The 18,312-nt window shown below is 42.3% G+C and overlaps 1 protein-coding gene across 2 annotated transcripts in view; it reads right to left on the bottom strand.

Annotated features, from left to right (window-relative positions):
• The window catches only part of SRGAP1 (SLIT-ROBO Rho GTPase activating protein 1), a 312,702-nt gene extending 296,279 nt beyond the window's left edge, over nt 1-16,423 (bottom strand). For both annotated transcript variants that reach the window (XM_025402923.1, XM_025402924.1), the window contains exon 1: nt 16,293-16,423. In XM_025402923.1, coding sequence (XP_025258708.1) covers nt 16,293-16,359 — 67 coding nt within the window. In that variant the 5' untranslated portion in view covers nt 16,360-16,423. The remainder of the gene's footprint in view (nt 1-16,292) is intronic.
• Nucleotides 16,424-18,312: the final 1,889 nt, after the last annotated feature.

Here is an 18,312-nt window from a genome sequence, read left to right as displayed (position 1 = left end):
TAGTTATTTGAAAAGACTAATAAACATACTTCTTATGTTTATCTTATACTTCTCAATCAATGAAAAAAGAGAGAAGATATACACAGACATTTGTTATTAATAGAAAAGAGGTCTAACTGAAAATAATGCAGAGATTAAGACGATAAAAGGATGCTGTAAGCAATTTTATGTCAGTTAATCAGAAAATTTGAACACAATGAGATTTTCTTCTCCTTGATGAAAATGTGAGACCCAGATTACTTGGCAGATGAGTTCTACTAAACATTTAAGAGTCAGATAATTCCAATCTAACATGAACTCCTGCAAAAAACAGAAAAAGAGGAAACAACCTCCAACTAATTTCAAACACTATTACTCTCACTTCATAATGTAATTCTATTAAGAGGAAAAAATAAAATAGTCTTAAGTATCTGCTTAAAAAATGTAAATAACAGGCTGGGCACGGAGGCTCACACCTATAACCCCAGCACTTTGGGAGTCCAAGGCAGGCAAATTGCTTGAGCTCAGGAGTTCAAGACAAGCCTGAGCAACATGGTGAAACCCCGTCTCTACGAAAAATACAAAAAATTAGCCAGGTGTGGTGGTGCATGCTTGTGGTCCCAGCAACCTACTCAGGAGGCTGAGGTGGGAGGATTGCTTGAGCCCAGGAGGTGGAAGTTGCAGGGAACCAAGATCACGCCATTGCACTCTAGCCTGGGCAACACAGTTAGACCCCATCTAAGAAAAATAAAAGGAAATACCATATATATACACACATGTATTTCATGAGTCAAAGAAGAAATTATTATGAAGAAGAAAACATTTTTAGAACATAATTCTTTACATATCAAAACTAGTGAGATGCAGCAAAGGTGGTACTTTAAGGAGAATTATAATGAATATTACTTAGGGAAGAAACGATGCCTTTCTTCAGGATAATGCTTACATTAGAAGAAATAGGCCGGGCGCGGTGGCTCTGGCCGGGCGCGGTGGCTCAAGCCTGTAATCCCAGCACTTTGGGAGGCCGAGATGGGCGGATCACGAGGTCAGGAGATCGAGACCATCCTGGCTAACACGGTGAAACCCTGTCTCTACTAAGAAATACAAAAAATAGCCGGGCGAGGTGGCAGCGCCTGTAGTCCCAGCTACTCGGGAGGCTGAGGCCGGAGAATGGCGTGAAGCCGGGAGGCGGAGCTTGCAGTGAGCTGAGATCCGGCCACTGCACTCCAGCCTGGGCGACAGCGCCAGACTCCGTCTCAAAAAAAAAAAAAAAAAAAAAGAAGAAATAGTGATATTAGAAAGAATGATTATATTAGAAAAGGAATTGTATTCCATTTAATGCTGATGTTAAAAAGAGGAAAAGGTGTTTATGTTAGAAATGTTACATTTTAAAAGAGGCTTACATTCTAAATACTTACATTAGTAATAGCATTTATATTATAGAAAATAACTGGATTACCTTAAATGCTTATATTATAAAATAAGGATTAAAAAAAAAGAATGAGCTATGTGTTCAACTTAAGAAAATAGGTAAAGGACAATAAATTAAATGAAAATAAAAATGATGATAGTAAAGATAAGAGCAGAAATTCACAAAACAGAGAAGAAAAACTAACAGAAACAGATAAACTAGCCAGGTGCAGAGGTTCACACCTATAATCCCATACTTTCGGAGGCTGAGGTGAGTGGATTATTTGAGGCCACGAGTTCAAGACCAGTCTGGTCAACATGGCGAAATCCCATCTCTACTAATTATACAAAAATTAGCCAAGAGCCAGGCGTGGTGGTGCGTACCTGTAATCCCAGCTACTTGGGAAGGTGAGGCACCAGAATCACTTGAACTGGGAGGTGGCGGTTGCAATGAGCCATTGAACTTTAGCCTGGATGATAGGGTAAGACCTCATCTCACCAAAAAAAAAAAAAAAAAAAGACAAACTACTTTAAGATTTAGCAAGAAAAGGCAAAAATAAATGTTTTAAAATAATATATTTTAAATTCAATACAGATCAGCCTATGTTTTTAAAATAAGAGAATACTATCATCAATACTATTTCAATACATTTTATATCTTATACAGAACGAATACATTTCTAGAAAAATATCATTTATTGGCCGGGCACAGTGGCTCACGCCTGTAATCCCAGCACTTTAGGAGGCCAAGGCGGGCAGATCACCTGAGGTTGGAAGTTCCAGACCAGCCCAGCACATGGCAAAACCCCGTCTCTACTAAAAATACAAAAATTAGCTGGGCATGGTATTGGGCACCTGTAATCCCAGCTACTTGGGAGGCTGAGGCAGGAGAATCGCTTGAATCCAGGAGGCGGAGGTTGCAGTGAGCAGATTGCGCCACTGCACTCCAGCCTGGCAACCAGAGTGAAACTCCATCTCAAAAAAACAAAAGTATAATTTATCAAAACTGACATGAGAAGAAATACACAGCATAAATAATCTTATAACTAATAAAGAAAATGATTAACTACTGATTAGCAATTAAAAAGTTCTTCACACAAGGAAACTAATTAGACCCAGATAAACAGTTCTACTCAACTTTCTATGAAAGAAATATTTCAAAGTTTCAAACTCTTCCACAAAATAGAGAAGCAATACTCTCCCACTCACTCTGTGAGGCTAGTGTAACTTAGATTCGTGGCCAGGCATGGTGGCTCTATGCCTGTAATCCCAGCACTTTGAAAGGCCGAAGCAAGAGGACTGTTTGAGCCCAGGAATTCTCTGAGTCCAGGAGTTCAAGACCAGCCTGGGCAACAAAGTGAAGCCCCATCTCCCCAACCCCCCTCCAAAAAAAACACAGATAGGAAATGAGACAAGGACATTATTAAAAAGGAAAACCATAGGTCTGTTTTTTCCCCAAGAATTTAAAGACAAAAATACTAGATATTAGCAAACGGAATCCAACGGTGTACACAGACAGACAGACAGACACACACACACATACATACATACACACCACACACAAAATACAACGAAGATAGCCTTAAAGCAAAGAAAGTTAAATACTAGGAAATCTATAAATATTACTCATCACATTAACAGAGTAAAGAAGAAAAAGCATAGTATCAACAGATTCAAAAAAAAAAAAGAAGATAACATGCAACCACCTATTAATGATTAAAACTCAAGTAAACAAAGAATACAAAAGATTTGCACTTTACCTATTAAAGAGTATCTACAATAAACTGAAAACAACCATCATTCTTCAAGTGAGGAGAGGCTTGAAAGCATTCCTTTCTCAATGGAAAACAAGAATGCCAAGGTTGGCACTTTCAGTAATTCTGTACTGGAAATTCTGCCTAAGACAAAAATGCAAGAAAAATAAATCCATAGAGCTTATAAATGAAAAAATAAAATCATCTTTATTTATAAATAATGAGTGTTTTTTTTTACCAAAAAAGGGAACAAATTCTTTGAAATAACAGGCTAGCAAAGTGGCTATGTAAAAGTAAATTGCGGCCAGGCACAGTGGCTCATGCCTATAATCCCAGTACTTTGGGAGGCCAAGGCTGGAGGATCACTTGATATCAGGAGTTTGAGATCAGCCTGGCCAACATGGTGAAACCCTGTCTTTACTAAAAATAGAAAAAAAATTGCCAGGTATGGTGGTGCACTCCTGTAATACCAGCTACTTTGGAGGCTGAGGCAGGAGAATTGCTTAAACATGGGAGGCAGAGGTTGCAGTGAGCCGAGATCATGCCACTGCACTCCAGCCTGGGTGACAGAGCAAGACTTCATCTCAAAAAAAAAAAAAAAGAGTAAATTGCAGACCAGGCACGGTGGCTCACACCTGTAATCCCAGCACTTTGGGAGGCCAAGGCAGGCAGATCATCTGAGGATGGGAGTTTGAGACCAGCCTCGCCAACATGGAGAAATCCTGTCTCTACTAAAAATACAAAATTAGCCAGGCATGGTGGAGCATGCCTGTAATCCCAGCTACTTGGGAGGCTGAGGCAAGAGAATCGCTTGAACCTGGGAGGCGGAGGTTGCAGTGAGCCGAGATTGCACCAGTGCACTCCAGCCTGGGCAAGTGAAACTCCGTCTCAAAAATAAATAAATAAATAAATAAATTGCATTTCTGCATAATAGAAACTAGAAAACAATCTTGAAAGAGATCTCATGAACATTAGTCATAAAAATAGCATCCTGATATAAATCTAACCAAAAACATCAAAAATATAAAACTTTACACAAAGATATTTTAAAACAACTAAATAAGTGAAGGAATACTCATATTCACAGCTAGGAAGAACTAATATATACATGCCAATTCTTCCCTAATTGATTTATAATTTCATGCAATTTCAATGAAAATGGCAATGTGTTTTCAATGGAAGGCAAACTGATTCTAAAATTTATTTGAAAGAGAAAGGAGCATGATCAGAAGATACTTCTGAAAAAAGAAGAAAGAGGGGAGATTTAGCTTACCAGACATAAAGACTTATTACAAAGCTATAGTAGTTAAGATAGTGTGACTATGCTATTGGTGCAAGAATAAATTAATCAACGGAACATGACAGAGTGTCCAAAAATACAGTTCTATATATGTGAAACTTTCATCAAAACAGAAGCAGCTAGCATATCATTTCTTTAAAAAGATTATTAGTAAATGGAACCCCAAAAAAGGTCACTTATATGAAAAGAACTTTAAAAAAATCCCTAGCTCACAAAATATAAAAAATAAACTTCAGATGAATTAAAAATATATGCTGAAAGCAAAATTTTAAAGCATTTAGAAGATGACACAGACAGATATCTTCCTGACTTTAGAGTGGGGAAGGATTATTTAAACACCAAATATAAATAATTGATACATGTGAACAAATTAAAAATGAACAACTTCTATTTATTAAGAGGATCTTTTTATTTATTTATTTATTTATTCTATTTATTATTTAGAGATAGAGTTTCGCTCTTGTTACCCAGGCTGGAGGGCAATGGTGCGATCTTGGCTCACCTCTGCCTCCTGGGTTCAGATGATTGTCCTGCCTCAGCCTCCCAAGTAGCTGGGAATACCAGCACCCGCCACCATGCCCAGCTAATTTTTGTATTTTTAGTAGAGATGGTGTGTCACTAGGTTGGCCAGGCTGATCTCAAACTCCTGACCTCAGGTGGCCTCCCAATATGCTGGGATTACAGGCATGAGCCACCACGCCCAGACTAGAGGATCTTTTTAAAAATGAAAACACAAGCTACAGACTGGGAGCAGGTATTTGCAACAGATACAACTGGCAGGAGATTAACAACACGAACATACTAAAACAAAACAAAACTCAAAAATCAGTAAGATATACAGAACTATTACGTACCTACAAAAATTAAAAATAAAAAGAGAAAATCATTCTGGCCAGGCACAGTGGCTCACGCCTGTAATCCCAGCACTTTAGAAGGCCGAGGCAGGCGATCACTTGAGAGCCCAGGAGTTCAAGACCAGCCTGGGCAACATAGTGAAACCCCATCTCTACTAAAACATACAAAAACTAGCCCGGGGTGGTGGTGCACGCCTGTAGTCCCAGCTACTTGGGAAGCTAACGCACGAGAATCACCTGAACCTGGGAGGTGGAGGCTGCAGTGAGCCGCAAAGATGGCGCCACTGCACCGTAGCCTAGCTGATAGAGTGAGACTCTCCCCTCCAAAAAAAAAAAAAAAAAAGAACTTCATGGTGACTGCTGCTTGTCTACCAAAATCTGTTCTTTCATGCTGTGACCATCAAGTTATAATTAGAAACACGGCCATCCAGAAAGACTACATTTCCCAGCTTCCCTTGCAGCAAGATGTGGCCATGCTGGTTAAATAAGTGGAAAGTATATGTACTACTAAGGGCTGGGTTTGAAAACCTTGGACATGTGCTCCTTAAGGCTGATTTTCCTTCCTGTAAGTCAAAACACTGAAATACTTAAAACCTGGTTTCGAAGAGTAGGCAAGTTCATTTATCTAGGTGATGGCAGAACCACAAGATGGAAGAAACCTTAATAATGGGGCAAAGATATCCTGGTGGCCTGGATTGGACATATCCAGTCTGTTACCCGAGAAAGAAAAAAATCTCTCTGTTTTAAAGTTACTGTTTAGGGGAGTTCTCTTTATAATATCTTAGCCTCTACCTTAACTAATACATTGCTCAATGCTATGTGTTTTTCAGGCTGTGAACTCTCCTGCCCTTCTAATAAGAGAAAGGCTTGACATTACCTGGTAAAGTTGAACATGCACATTCCCCATGACCCAGCAAGTACACCTAGAGAAACTCTTCTTGTACACCAGGAGACACCTACAGCATTTTATACACTATTATTATTCATGAGAGCAAAAAAAACTATAATTCAAATGTCATATAGAATGAATCAATAGCTTGTAGTATTTTTTATGCCCTGGAATATTATGCACCAGAGAAAGCACACAGTGTGGCAGTGAAATTATAGTCACATACATTAATGTAGATTAATCTTAACATAATAATATTGAGTATAAAATTGAAGTCATAAGAATACATATTATTTATTTTTTATTAGGGAAAATTTCAAGCATATGCAAAAACAAAGAGAATAATATAATTAACCTCATGCACCCACTGATTATCAATTCATGGCATTTTATCTGTATCCCTACCTATTTCTTCCCTCCCCAAGATTATTTTTGAGAAAATCCCGGAAGTCCTAATTTCATCCATTATTACTCAGCATGTATCTTTAAAAGATAAAGATTTGTTATACATGCCAAAACACTACTACTCCAATTTTAAAAATGTATACCAATTCATCATGTTAAAAATTCAGAAAGTGTTCGAATGGCCCTATATTCTTGATATATGAATGCATCCTAATCAAAACTATAGAGAAAGCTACAAAACGATAGTAAAGCTTTACAGAAAACAAGGGAATGATTAATACTATATCCAGAATTGTTGAGTGGCAGTGGGAATGAAGGGAGATTTGCTAGGAAAGGGACAATCCTTGGGGGTTTCTAAGGCACTGGTAATGTTCTGTTTCTTAACCTGGGTGGCTAGTACCGAGGTGTTCAAAGCTATTATTCTTTAAACTGTAAATAATCATTTTCTGTACCTGTTTGTATGTATATTTCACAAAGCAAGCCAGCAAATAAACAAGCAAGTTTGCTCTCCCAAACACACAAGCTAACTAAGCTCAAAGCAAGGAAAAACCAAAGTATATCAATGAGTTGTAAACAAACGAGAAATCTGGTTGTCCTATGGACAAATCTGATTTTACCAGAGGTTTGATCCAGAGGCTAAGCTTTGCTTGGATTTACCTTACCCACTCCTCTACTCAAGGAGGCTAGAGTTGAAAGTCAGATTCCTGCATTTGGCCTGAAAATTTACCAAAGGCCAGGTATACAGTGGCTCAAAGACACAGAAAGTACTAACTATACTAAACAGGAAAGTTAAGCAGAAATTCCTCCTCCCGTGCATTATAGCTTGTTTTGCACATACACAATTCAGCGTATCCCTCAGGGTGCCCACGCAAAGCAATGGTGACTGGCTCACCGTGGGTGCTCAAAACTGTTAGCTCTGGTTATGACTATCTTTAATTATTATTTCACTTTCCATTTTACAGTCTTTCTTCAATTATTATAAAACAATTAACCATATCATAACATGTTCTTCAAAAACCAGTGGTAAAGACTGCATAACATTGCATGTATAAAGTTAGTTAACAATTTACCAATGGAACTTAACCATTCCCCACTGTTGGACATTTAGAATGTTTCCAGCTGTATGACTTTCTAAAGAAATTATAAACCATTTGAATTCAACTTAAAATTTTGTGGTAATAGGCCGGGCACAGTGGCTCACACCTGTAATACCAGTACTTTGGGAGGCCGAGGTGGGTGGATCACCTGACCTCAGGAGTTCGAGACCAGCCTGGCCAACATGGTGAAACCCCGTCTCTCCTAAAAATACAAAAAATTAGCCAGGTGTGGTGGTGGGCACCCATATTCCCAGCTACTCATGAGTCTAAGGCAGGAGAATCGCTTGAACCCAGGAAGTAGAGGTTGCAGTGAGCTGAGATCGTGCCATTGCACTCCAGCCTGGGCAACAAGAGTGAAACTCCATCTCAAAAAAAAAAGAAAAAAAATGTGTGGTAATACTTGTTTGGACATCCTAGACAATTCTGAATGATCACCATTTTTATTTGCAGTATAAAGGAATTATGATTCCAAATTATTCCTCTTCTCACGTAATAAATGTTTAATGAGCCCTGTACATTAAAGGGTGTGGGAGATAGACAATGATTTCTAATATCAAAGTGCTTTCTAGTGAAACAGAAGCAAATTAGCAGTCATAAGTGAAATTTTCATTCCTACATTGATTTTAAAAGAAAATACTTTTCTCAAGACTATGAGATTAAGTCAGTGACTTTATCTGATGTCATAAGAATCTTTTTCACCCCCAGGTAAGTAAAATCCACTGACTGAACTATGGTTCTCATTTTCCATACAGCATCACTGAACAGAGGTAGAGACAATTTAAAACAAAAGTTATTCTTAAATACATGGCAGCCCAGAGCCAGGAAATGTGCTGTTAGCCTTTGTTACTTGCACTTGGATGAAAAATAATGACAAAATATAAAATCCAGCTTATAATGAGCTGGGAATCTGTATGCTTTGTCTATTCTATTTCCCTTTTAAATTCCACCATGAAACTCACTCCATTCTAAAAGCACATGGTACTCTCTTAGGATAATTCAAGATGAGTCCACTTTGGAATTCATTCTGGTAAAAAGACTAGCGATTACATATTTGAATTTCAAAAAACTTATCTAAATCAGAATGCAACAAGATACAGCAGAAAGAACAACAGGCTGGGCAAGGTGGCTCATGCCTGTAATCTCAGCACTTTGCAAGGCCCAAGGTTCACGCAGGCAGATCACTTGAGCTTAGGAGTTTGAAACCAGCCTGGGCAACATGGCCAAAACCCGTCTCTACAAAAAATACAAAAATCATCCAGGCATGATGGCAGGTGCCTATAGTCCCAGCTACACCGGAGGCTGAGGTGGCAGGATCACCTGAGCCTGGGGAGGGCGAGGCTGCAGTGAGCTGAGCCAAGATTGGGTCACTGTGCTCCAGCCTGCGCAACGGAGTGAGACCCTGCCTCAAAAAAAAAAAAAAAAAAAACAGCAGATGGAAAGAAAACCAGCATTGAACAGATAACAATTACTAACATTTATTGACTATTATGTGCCAAGCCTGTGATAAATGTTTTCCTCACTGCAATCTCACAAAGACAAAAAGGAGGCCAGGTGCAGTGGCTCACGCCTGTAATCCCAGCACTTGGGGAAGCTGAGGTGGGTGGATCACTTGAGGTCAGGAGTTCGAGACCAGCCTGGCCAACATAGTAAAACTCTGTCTCTCCTAAAAATACAAAAACATTAGCTGGGCATGGTGGAGCATGCCTGTAATCCTAGCTGCTTGGGAGGCTGAGGTAGGAGGATCACTTGAATCTGAGAGTCACACAACTGCACTCCAGCCTGGGTGACAGAGCAAGACTTGGTCTCAAAAAAAAGAAAAAGAAAGAAAATTTAAAAAGACAACAAGGTAAATACTACGATTTTCCCTATTTTACAGATGAAGAAATTCACTCTTAGAGGTCACACAACTAATCAGTGACAAGGCTAGACTGCTAACACCAAAGTTCCTGCTTTTTTTTATTATTTATTTTTAAAAAATTAGAGATGGTGTCTCGCCATGTTGACCAGGCTGGTCTCAAACTCCTGGTCTCAAGTGATCCTTCCATCTGTGCCTCCCAAAGTGCTGAGATTGCAGGTGTGAGCCACCGTGCTTGGCCCAGAATTCCTGGTTTTAAACACCACGTTCTGTTTCTTCCCCGTCTAACACGTCAACAGGGGAGAGTAAATAATGCTGTCAATAAATTAGAAAGTAGTTCTGAGCTGACAAAAATACCTGTACATAACTGTCTCTAATCCAAACTTCTTTTTTTTCGAGATGGAGTCTCGCTCTGTCGCCCAGGCTGGAGTGCAGTGGCACAATCTCAGCTCACTGCAACCTCCGCCTCCTAGGTTCAAGCGATTCTCGTGCCTCAGCCTCCAGAGTAGCTGGGATTATAGATGCATGCCACCACACCCGGCTAATTTTTGTGTTTTTAGTAGAGACGAGGCTTCACCATGTTACCCAGGCTGGTCTCAAACTCCTGGGCTCAAGCAATCCACCCACCTCGGCCTCCCAAAGTACTAGGATTGATTACAGGCATGAGCTACCATGCCCAGCCTCTAATCCAAATTTCTGCCTTCAAACTGCTAAAGCATAAACAGACTAATTAGACAAACAATTTATTCCCTTTTCTTTATCTTGTTGTTTGAATTGAAGTAAAAATAGGTAGCATGAATAAAAATTTTTAAACTGTCTCTCCTTGGCCAGGCACGGTGGCTCATGCCCATAATCCCAGCACTTTGGGACGCTGACGCAGGAGTTCAGGAGTTTGAGACCAGTCTGGGCAACATGGCGAAACCCTATCTTTACAAAAAAAAAAAAAGCCAGGTATGGTGGTGTGTACCTACAGTCCCATCTACTTGGAGTGCTGAGGCAGAAGAATCGCTTGACCCCAGGAGGTCAAGGCTGCAGTGAGCCTTGTTCACCCACTGCACTCTAGCCTGGGTGACAAAGTGAGACCCTGTCTTGAAGAAAAAAAAAAAAAAAAAGAAATTGTCTGGCCAATTTACAAAGACTCTAAAACCTAGAACAGACTTGAAGTTGTCTGACTCCTAAACTGGTCAACATAGCACAGGAGTAAACAAACCAATCTAGATTGTCAGAGCTGAGATTTACTATCCTGTATTATAATCCAGCCCTCATGTGTTTCAGAAGGTCATGCTTTGCTCAAAATTTTCTCTAAAACTATCCCTTAATATATTCTGAAGTTCATGAAACTAATCGGGTTTTCAGGGCACTGTAAAGGCCTTGTTGCAGTAGCTGCAATTAGCTTCAGCAAAACATCAAGCAAATCACATTTGTACATATTAACCATGTTGTTTTTCTAGACCTTAAAAGCCACCATGTGAAGCTGCTGCCTGGGTATTGTGGTCTCTTGAAATGGTCCTGGTGAAAAAAACAACTTGGTTAGAGTTAATCAATGTAATTAACTCCTGTTCACAGACGACGGTTTCTACACTCTCTTAGGTCCAACAATGACTCCTTCAATGAATGCAAAGTCTAAATAGGTAACTGTTCTATCTCCTATTTAGATATCTACTTTGTGAGGAATCTAAAAGTGAATTCTCACTACTGAAAAGAAGATAACCTGGGTTCTGGTCCCAGGTATGTCACTGTTAATTGTGTAACTCTATCGTTAAGCCTCCCTGCATCATGTAATGACTGGGTTGGAGAAAAAAATGTTACAGGTCCCTCCCAGCTATAAAGTTTTAATTCATAACTTAAATTGCTGTCACTTCCAATTCTATGTTAGAAGAAAGAACGTAAGATGCAGACACAGTTGCACCATGGCATGATGCAGGGCCATACCAAATCAAATTGGCATTTCCTCATGTTCCATCTGCTACTAAAATGTATTATTTGTATGTCAGGCTGCAGAGTGGTCAAAGAACAACAGATTTTCTTGGCACTCCCTATACATTTTGCATGTAGATGAATATGGTGCTATCTCTAGGAAAATGCTACAAATAATAACTGTCAATTCTTAGCAACTAGCAACATACATTATTAAAAACAAACACAGTCTTTCATCTATAAGTTCCACTTCACAAAACATGTCTTTTTGAGTCTTTTTCGTTCCCATATGCGTATCTCCACAATAGTTTTGCTGCGGAATACACGAATTACATAGATCACTAAAGTCCATAGATAATCTCAAAACCTTCAGTTAGCCAATTATTCAATCCCTTCCACTGCTATACTAGTTGCCAGAGATGCTAACAAATAGCATAGTCAACTGATTTGGGTTTCATACACTTTTCCAGACATGCTTGCTTTTTAATGGCCTATTCGAACAAGAGATTTATTTCTCTTAATTCTAAGTCTTTGAGAATTTGACCAAGAGGCATAAAATGCTCAATTCATTCTTTAAAACTGTTGCTTGGGGTCCCCTTTTGTCCCCGATTCAAACCTACCCATTGTTTAACCACTTGTATCATTCCAGATTCTTCTCTGTCTTACGATTCTGTGCTACACTTCTCTGCATGTGGTTTTGATTACTGTTTTTTCTGTATTCTTTATTGTATTATATTTTGATTCTCCAAGAACTCAATTTATACAGTGTCCATGAACTTATGAAATAAAAGTGAAAGCAAAAATGATTCTCCCCAAAACAGAGCAGCCAAGAGAAAACTTTAAAAGCTTGAAAATTTTATGAAGCAATTAATATGAACTGATATGACATCTTCAATTAGAGTCAAAGACACTTAGGATGACAAAAATTAGTCAGGCATGGTGGTGCGCACCTGTAGTCCCAGCTACTTGGGAGGCTGAGGCACGAGAATCACTTGAACTTGGACTTGAACCCAGAAGGCGGAGGTTGCAGTGAGCCATGATCATGCCACTGCACTCCAGCTTGGGTGACAGAGTGAGACTGTGTCTCAAAAAGAAAAAAAAAAAACAAAGACACTTAGGATGAAGAGAATTCCAACTCCTTATCTTATAGATAAGAAAACCAAAACCCAGAGAGAGGCTAAGTGACTTGCCCAAAATTATACATACAACTAGATACATCTATGATCTTATACACAAAATTACAAATTATCACCAGGAATAGTTCTTTTCACAGTTAAGAATAGCCCCTTGAAGTCTGTTCCCAAAACCTGTGCAGGCAGCCACAATGGCGAAATTCCATATCTGTGCCAGATGCAGTGGCTCATGCCTATAATCTCAGCATTTTGGGATGCTGAGGTGGGCAGATCACCTGAGGTCAGGAGTTCGAGACCAGCCTGGCCAACGTGTCGAAATCCCATCTCTACTAAAAATACAAAAATTTGCTGGGCATGGTGGTGCGTGCATGTAATTCCAACTACTCCGGAGGCTAAGGCAGGAGAATCACTTGAACCCAGGAGGCGGAGGTTGCAGTGAGCCGAGATCACGCCACTGCACTCTGGCTTGGGCGGCAGAGTGATTCTCCATTTTATGTGTGTATGTGTATATATATATCTCCTATTTAGATATCTATATATATATATTAGATATATATACACACATACACATACATATATATATATATAAATAAAAAATAAAAAAAATTCCATATCTGAAGTCATTCCTTTAGGTCAAAACATTATCTCAAAAATTCCGAGATAAATAGAGTTGTTATTAGGGAAAATGGGAGAGAGTAAGAGAGGAAAATATTCTAGGGTGTTAGGTTCTAAGTTAGAACGTCAAAAAACATACATATAATCAGAATGACTCTTGAAATCACCCACACACCTAAGTCACCTAGAGAGTCCAATATGTATGTTTATTAATTGTGTTCTTCTTGAGACGGAGTCTCGCTCTGTCAGCCAGTCTGGAGTGCAGTGGTGCAATTTCAGCTCACTGTAACTTCTGCCTCCTGGGTTCAAGCAATTCTCCTGACTCAGTCTCCAGAGTAGCTGAGATTACAGGCATGCACCACCATATCCAGCTAATTTTTGTATTTTTACTAGAGACAGGGTTTCACCATGTTGGCCAGGCTGGTCTCAACCTCAAGTGATCCGCCCACCTTGGCCTCCCAAAGTGCTGGGATCCCAGGCTTGAGCCACCGTGCCTGGCCTAGGCTTATGTCTTAATGAGTTCCACAGAGCTAGGTTTTTCTTCAGCAACAGAACAGAATTTTTTTTTTTTTTTTATCATCAGATAAAGTTGCTGACTGTAATTTAAAAAGCAGGTTGTTCCAAATACATATACCTTTGTTTATTTATTTATTTATTTATTTATTAGACAGAGTCTCATTCTGTCACCCAGGCTGGAGTGCAGTGATGTGATCTCGGCTCACTGTAACCTCTGCCTCCTGGGTTCAAGTGGAACCACAGGCACACTGGGACCACAGGTGTGTGCCACCACACCTAGCTAATTTTTGTAATTTTTGGTAGAGATGTGGTTTATCTACCAAAATGTTGGCCAGGCTGGTCTCGAACTCCTGACCCCAAGTGATCTGCCTGCCTCAGCCTCCCAAAATGCTGAGATTACAGGCATGCACCACTGCATCTGGCCCCAAAACACAGACCTTTAAATAACAGACAGCACTCTGCGAGGGTAGAGAAAAACCAGAGTCTTGTCTCCCATGCTGTCCTTACTAAGGGGCCTACTCTCCCTGCATTGGACAGCTGGCCTCATGCACTATTTGCCTGTTATTTTTCTCCCACTCTCTTCTTGATTTGCCTAGAAGTACCAGGTGAATTTGTGCCATTTAATGCTTATATGATCTGACTCCGTGATATTCCCTTATTCCCACTTTTGTGTATGGATGTAGTGATCTAGGTTAGATACTGGATGTGTAGGTTACTGAAGGAGGAGGTAAAGCCTGGACACAGGGCAGGCAGGTACAGTGAAGAGTCCTAAAGCAGCCTAGGGACTTGTGGGTGTGTGGAAGGGAGAAGTGTTGAAGGAAATAGGGAGAAGGTCACTGGCTGTGGGAGAGACTTAGTTCCAAATGTGATTTTCACCACGTTCATGATTTTTCTTCCGTTTGAATTTGACAGACACATTGCAACACATCCCATTTCGCTGATTTTCCAATAAGGATTTGATCACTGGCAAGTGACCTTACAGCAAAGATAAAGAAATCAACATTTGGAAGTGCATTTGCCAATTAGAGCTCCAGGCGGCAGAAAAACCAGACCGCCACCCCTTGAAGACCTGCCACAAAGAGCCATGTGGAAAAACTGCACAGAGAAATGGTGGTTGTGAACAAGAGTACTGCCTTGGAATGAAAGGTTTTAGGCTATGTTGGACTCACCGAAAAAAGAAAGGTTAGTCGCATTAGAAAGTTTACCTGGCTCTAAGAAAATAACTGCTAACACAACTTCCATAGCAATGAAACAAGTTCCTGTAAGTACAAATTATCATAATTCCAAGCAGACAAAAATCTGTGTCTACTGAACAATGTTTAGCTTAACTCCGTTATAGGGGTCAGCCTAAAGATAACCTAAGTTATCTTGCATATTGTGTCTGCTGTGGCCACAATGAGTTGGTCTCGATTCACACTGGATGATACAGGATTTCTCCACCAGGTCCTCTCACAGGACTCCAGGCATTTTTACAACTTGACCACACAAAAGAACACTCAGGCTGCTCCTCCCTTGCTCAAGGGAAGTACAGTAATGCCTTTCTCCGTAACCCTTTCATAAGACTGTGCATAGACAAACACAGGTGTGTACATAACAATCTTTATGAACTTTGCATTGAATGTGTCAAAGAACAGCGGGCGATCCCAACATTCCATCCATTGTCTCAATCGGGAAAGCTACTCCTGAGACATCAGGAAAGAAGAGGAAAAAATTCAACTAACATATGTTTACAAAACACTTCAGCAGCAAAAAATACTTGTATTGGAGAGAAAATATATTTTTTTTAATCACAAGGCATAGAAAGTAAAAATAATTAATCAGCCTTAATTAGGTTTCCTTCATTAGTTGACAATGCAAATCGATTGAAACTACTACTCAAATATTCAAACCTTCATTTTACATGCAAGTGGCTTCCAGCAAATGATAAAGCAATATTCCCATGTGAATGTGAAAGATGGCAATGAATTCTGGCCCATTATAAAGGAGGAGTCAGATTCCACTAGTCACTGCTTCGTTTAACTGCCAGGCTTTCAGGGAGCTATTTAATAAAAGGGGGACTCGCCCTAATAAATTGTGAGCGGTGTAAATAGGTGAGCGGTGTAAATACCTGAAATAGCCTGCACTCAATGAGGCTGGAGACCGCGTGGGGTTCACAGACTTTACAAATATGATTCCGTAAAAAAATTACGTAGTGACAATCATACTATTTAAAAAGAATAATGACGGTGATAATAATAGCTGGACAGGATGCATCTCTGCTGTCTGCTTCCCATAGAAGTTGCCCAGCTGAAGGTGGTTAAGTTAAAGCCAGTTCTCTCCCCATTGGAGATGCGGGCTGGCAGCTGGCGAAGGGAGGTCACCCGGTTTCCAGCTTCCCGTGGGTTTGACGGGACTGGGATTGCAACTGGGAACTAAGTGACTTGTAGGAAGCCCGGGTGGCTCAGCCAGGGCTCCAGCTGTCCCCTCACCACCTTCCTCCCACGCAGACACCAAGTTAGAAACGCAACTCCACGAGCACAATGACAAGAAGGCACACAAAAGGAGCAAGGCAGCCGCTCCCATCCTTACCTTTGACCTGACTTTCATACTCGGCTATGATCTCTTTGTCCTTCTTGAATCGGCTCGGGGTGGACATTATCCAGCTGTTCTGGGTTTGCTTTCAATGGGCAAGTTCTGTTCAGTGGTCACAACCAGTTCTCCTTGGAGAGGCAGAGTTGTACTCTCACACGCCGGGAATCCAGAGGCAGCGCCGACCCGAGGGAAGGGAGGAGGGAGAGGAGAGGGAGGAGGAGGAGGGAAAAAGGAGCGAGTAGAGAGGACTAGATTAGCCCGGGCGCTGGCACCATACTCTCGGAATTGAGCTCCGTCGGTGATCCCAGGGAATCCCCGGGGTCGGGGCTGGAGAGGCCGGACACGCAGGCAAACTCCAGCGAGCGAGTGGCGGGGGACGTCTCCCTGCCCACCTCGCCGGGAGCCTGGCCACTTCCTCTACGGCCGCTGGGCGGGCGCGGGACTCGCGCCGGCGCTCCGCACCATTGTTCGAGACACGCACCGGGCGCCCGGGACAGGGCCAGCGGCGGAGAGCAGGCGCCGGGAACGCGCCCAGGTCGAGCGCCACAACCCTCCCTTCCTGCCTCCAGCCGCCGGCTCCGGCGCTCAATGGTCCCGCCCGGGCTGGGGATGCTGCTGCCACGGCCGCCGCTCCTCTGCCCGCAGACACCGCCGCTACCGCTCGGCAGGCGAAAGGAATCGCAATCCTAACGCGAGTCCCCGCTGCTGCTGGGAGGGTGAAGGCGGCGACGCTCAGACGCGCCCTGGGCACAGCCCCGGCGGAGTTTAGGTCTCCAGAGCCGGCGCCGCGAGAGGCCTCTGCCTCCCTGGCCGCGGTGCGCCGAGGCTGCCTTTCTCTGCGTCCCCCTTTCCGCTGCTGCCCCCAGGAGGCCGCCGGTGACAGGCACACTCGCACACGCACGCGGGAGCCGCGCCCCCGGCGGCCGCAAAGTTGAGGATGCACATACGGCTCGCGCCTCGCGGGCGCCCGGCGAGCGATCTGCGGGCGGCGGCTGCTCGGGGCTCCGCCAGGCGGGGCTAGGCTCGCCGGAGCGGACGGCGCTCGGGTCTGTGCCCTTCTCCGTCCAAGCCCCCGCCCCTGCTCCGCGAGGAAACGCCTGTCTGGTCCGGGAAGATGGATGCCTGTTGTGGCCAACCGCAGCCCGGCCCCGCGCGCCGAACCCAGGAGGCCGTGGGCGGCGCCCCGCGCACCTCTCCGCCGAGGCGCCGCTTCACCGCTGGCCGAGGTCGTGGCTCCGGCTGCAGGAAAACCCCTTCCCGACCTGTGGGACCGCCTTCGGGCTCTGGCGGGGGCTCTGGTGGGGCTTTTGCCAGAATCTAATGGGGAAGTCCAGAGTTGGATGTCTCCATGACACAAAGGGACGTTACTCCGAGACACTGGACCCCAGTAGAAAAACTGAACACTGAATTGTGAATGACCTGGCTGTTAATCCAAAAAGCGCGAAGCTCTTCAATCGAGGCGGAGAAAAACACCCACCTTGAACACCATATCCTCTATTCCTACAAGTAACTAGGGAAGCTAGGATGGTGGGAAAACGACGGTATGGGAAGTCATACGGTGTTGTTCGCTTACTTATTTATTTACTAAACTCCAGATTTTATTCCGATTTTACTAATGTTTTCTACTAGAGTCATTTCTGTTCCAAGATCCAACACGGGACGCCACATTTCACTTAATACTTTTACAATTTTTTTTTTCTTTGTTTTGGGTTTTTTTGGTTTGTTTTTTTGTTGTTTTTTTTTGTTTTTGTTTTTGTTTTTTGTTTTTTGAGACAGAGTCTCAGTCTCGCCCAGGCTGGAGTGCAGGGGCACGATCTCTGCTTACTGCAACCTCCGCCTCCCAGGTTCAAGTGATTCTCCTGGTTCAGCCTCAAGAGTGGTGTGACTACAGGCACCCGCCACTATGCCTGGGTAATTTTTGTATTTTTAGTAGAGAAAGGGTTTTGCCATGTTGTCCAGGCTGGTCTTGAACTCCTGACCTCAAGTGATCCGCTCACCTCGGCCTCCCAAAGTGGTG

Source organism: Theropithecus gelada, chromosome 11, assembly GCF_003255815.1.
Source record: "Theropithecus gelada isolate Dixy chromosome 11, Tgel_1.0, whole genome shotgun sequence".
Taxonomy (NCBI): Eukaryota; Metazoa; Chordata; class Mammalia; order Primates; family Cercopithecidae; genus Theropithecus; species Theropithecus gelada.
This window is presented reverse-complemented; position numbering and strand designations above follow the sequence as displayed.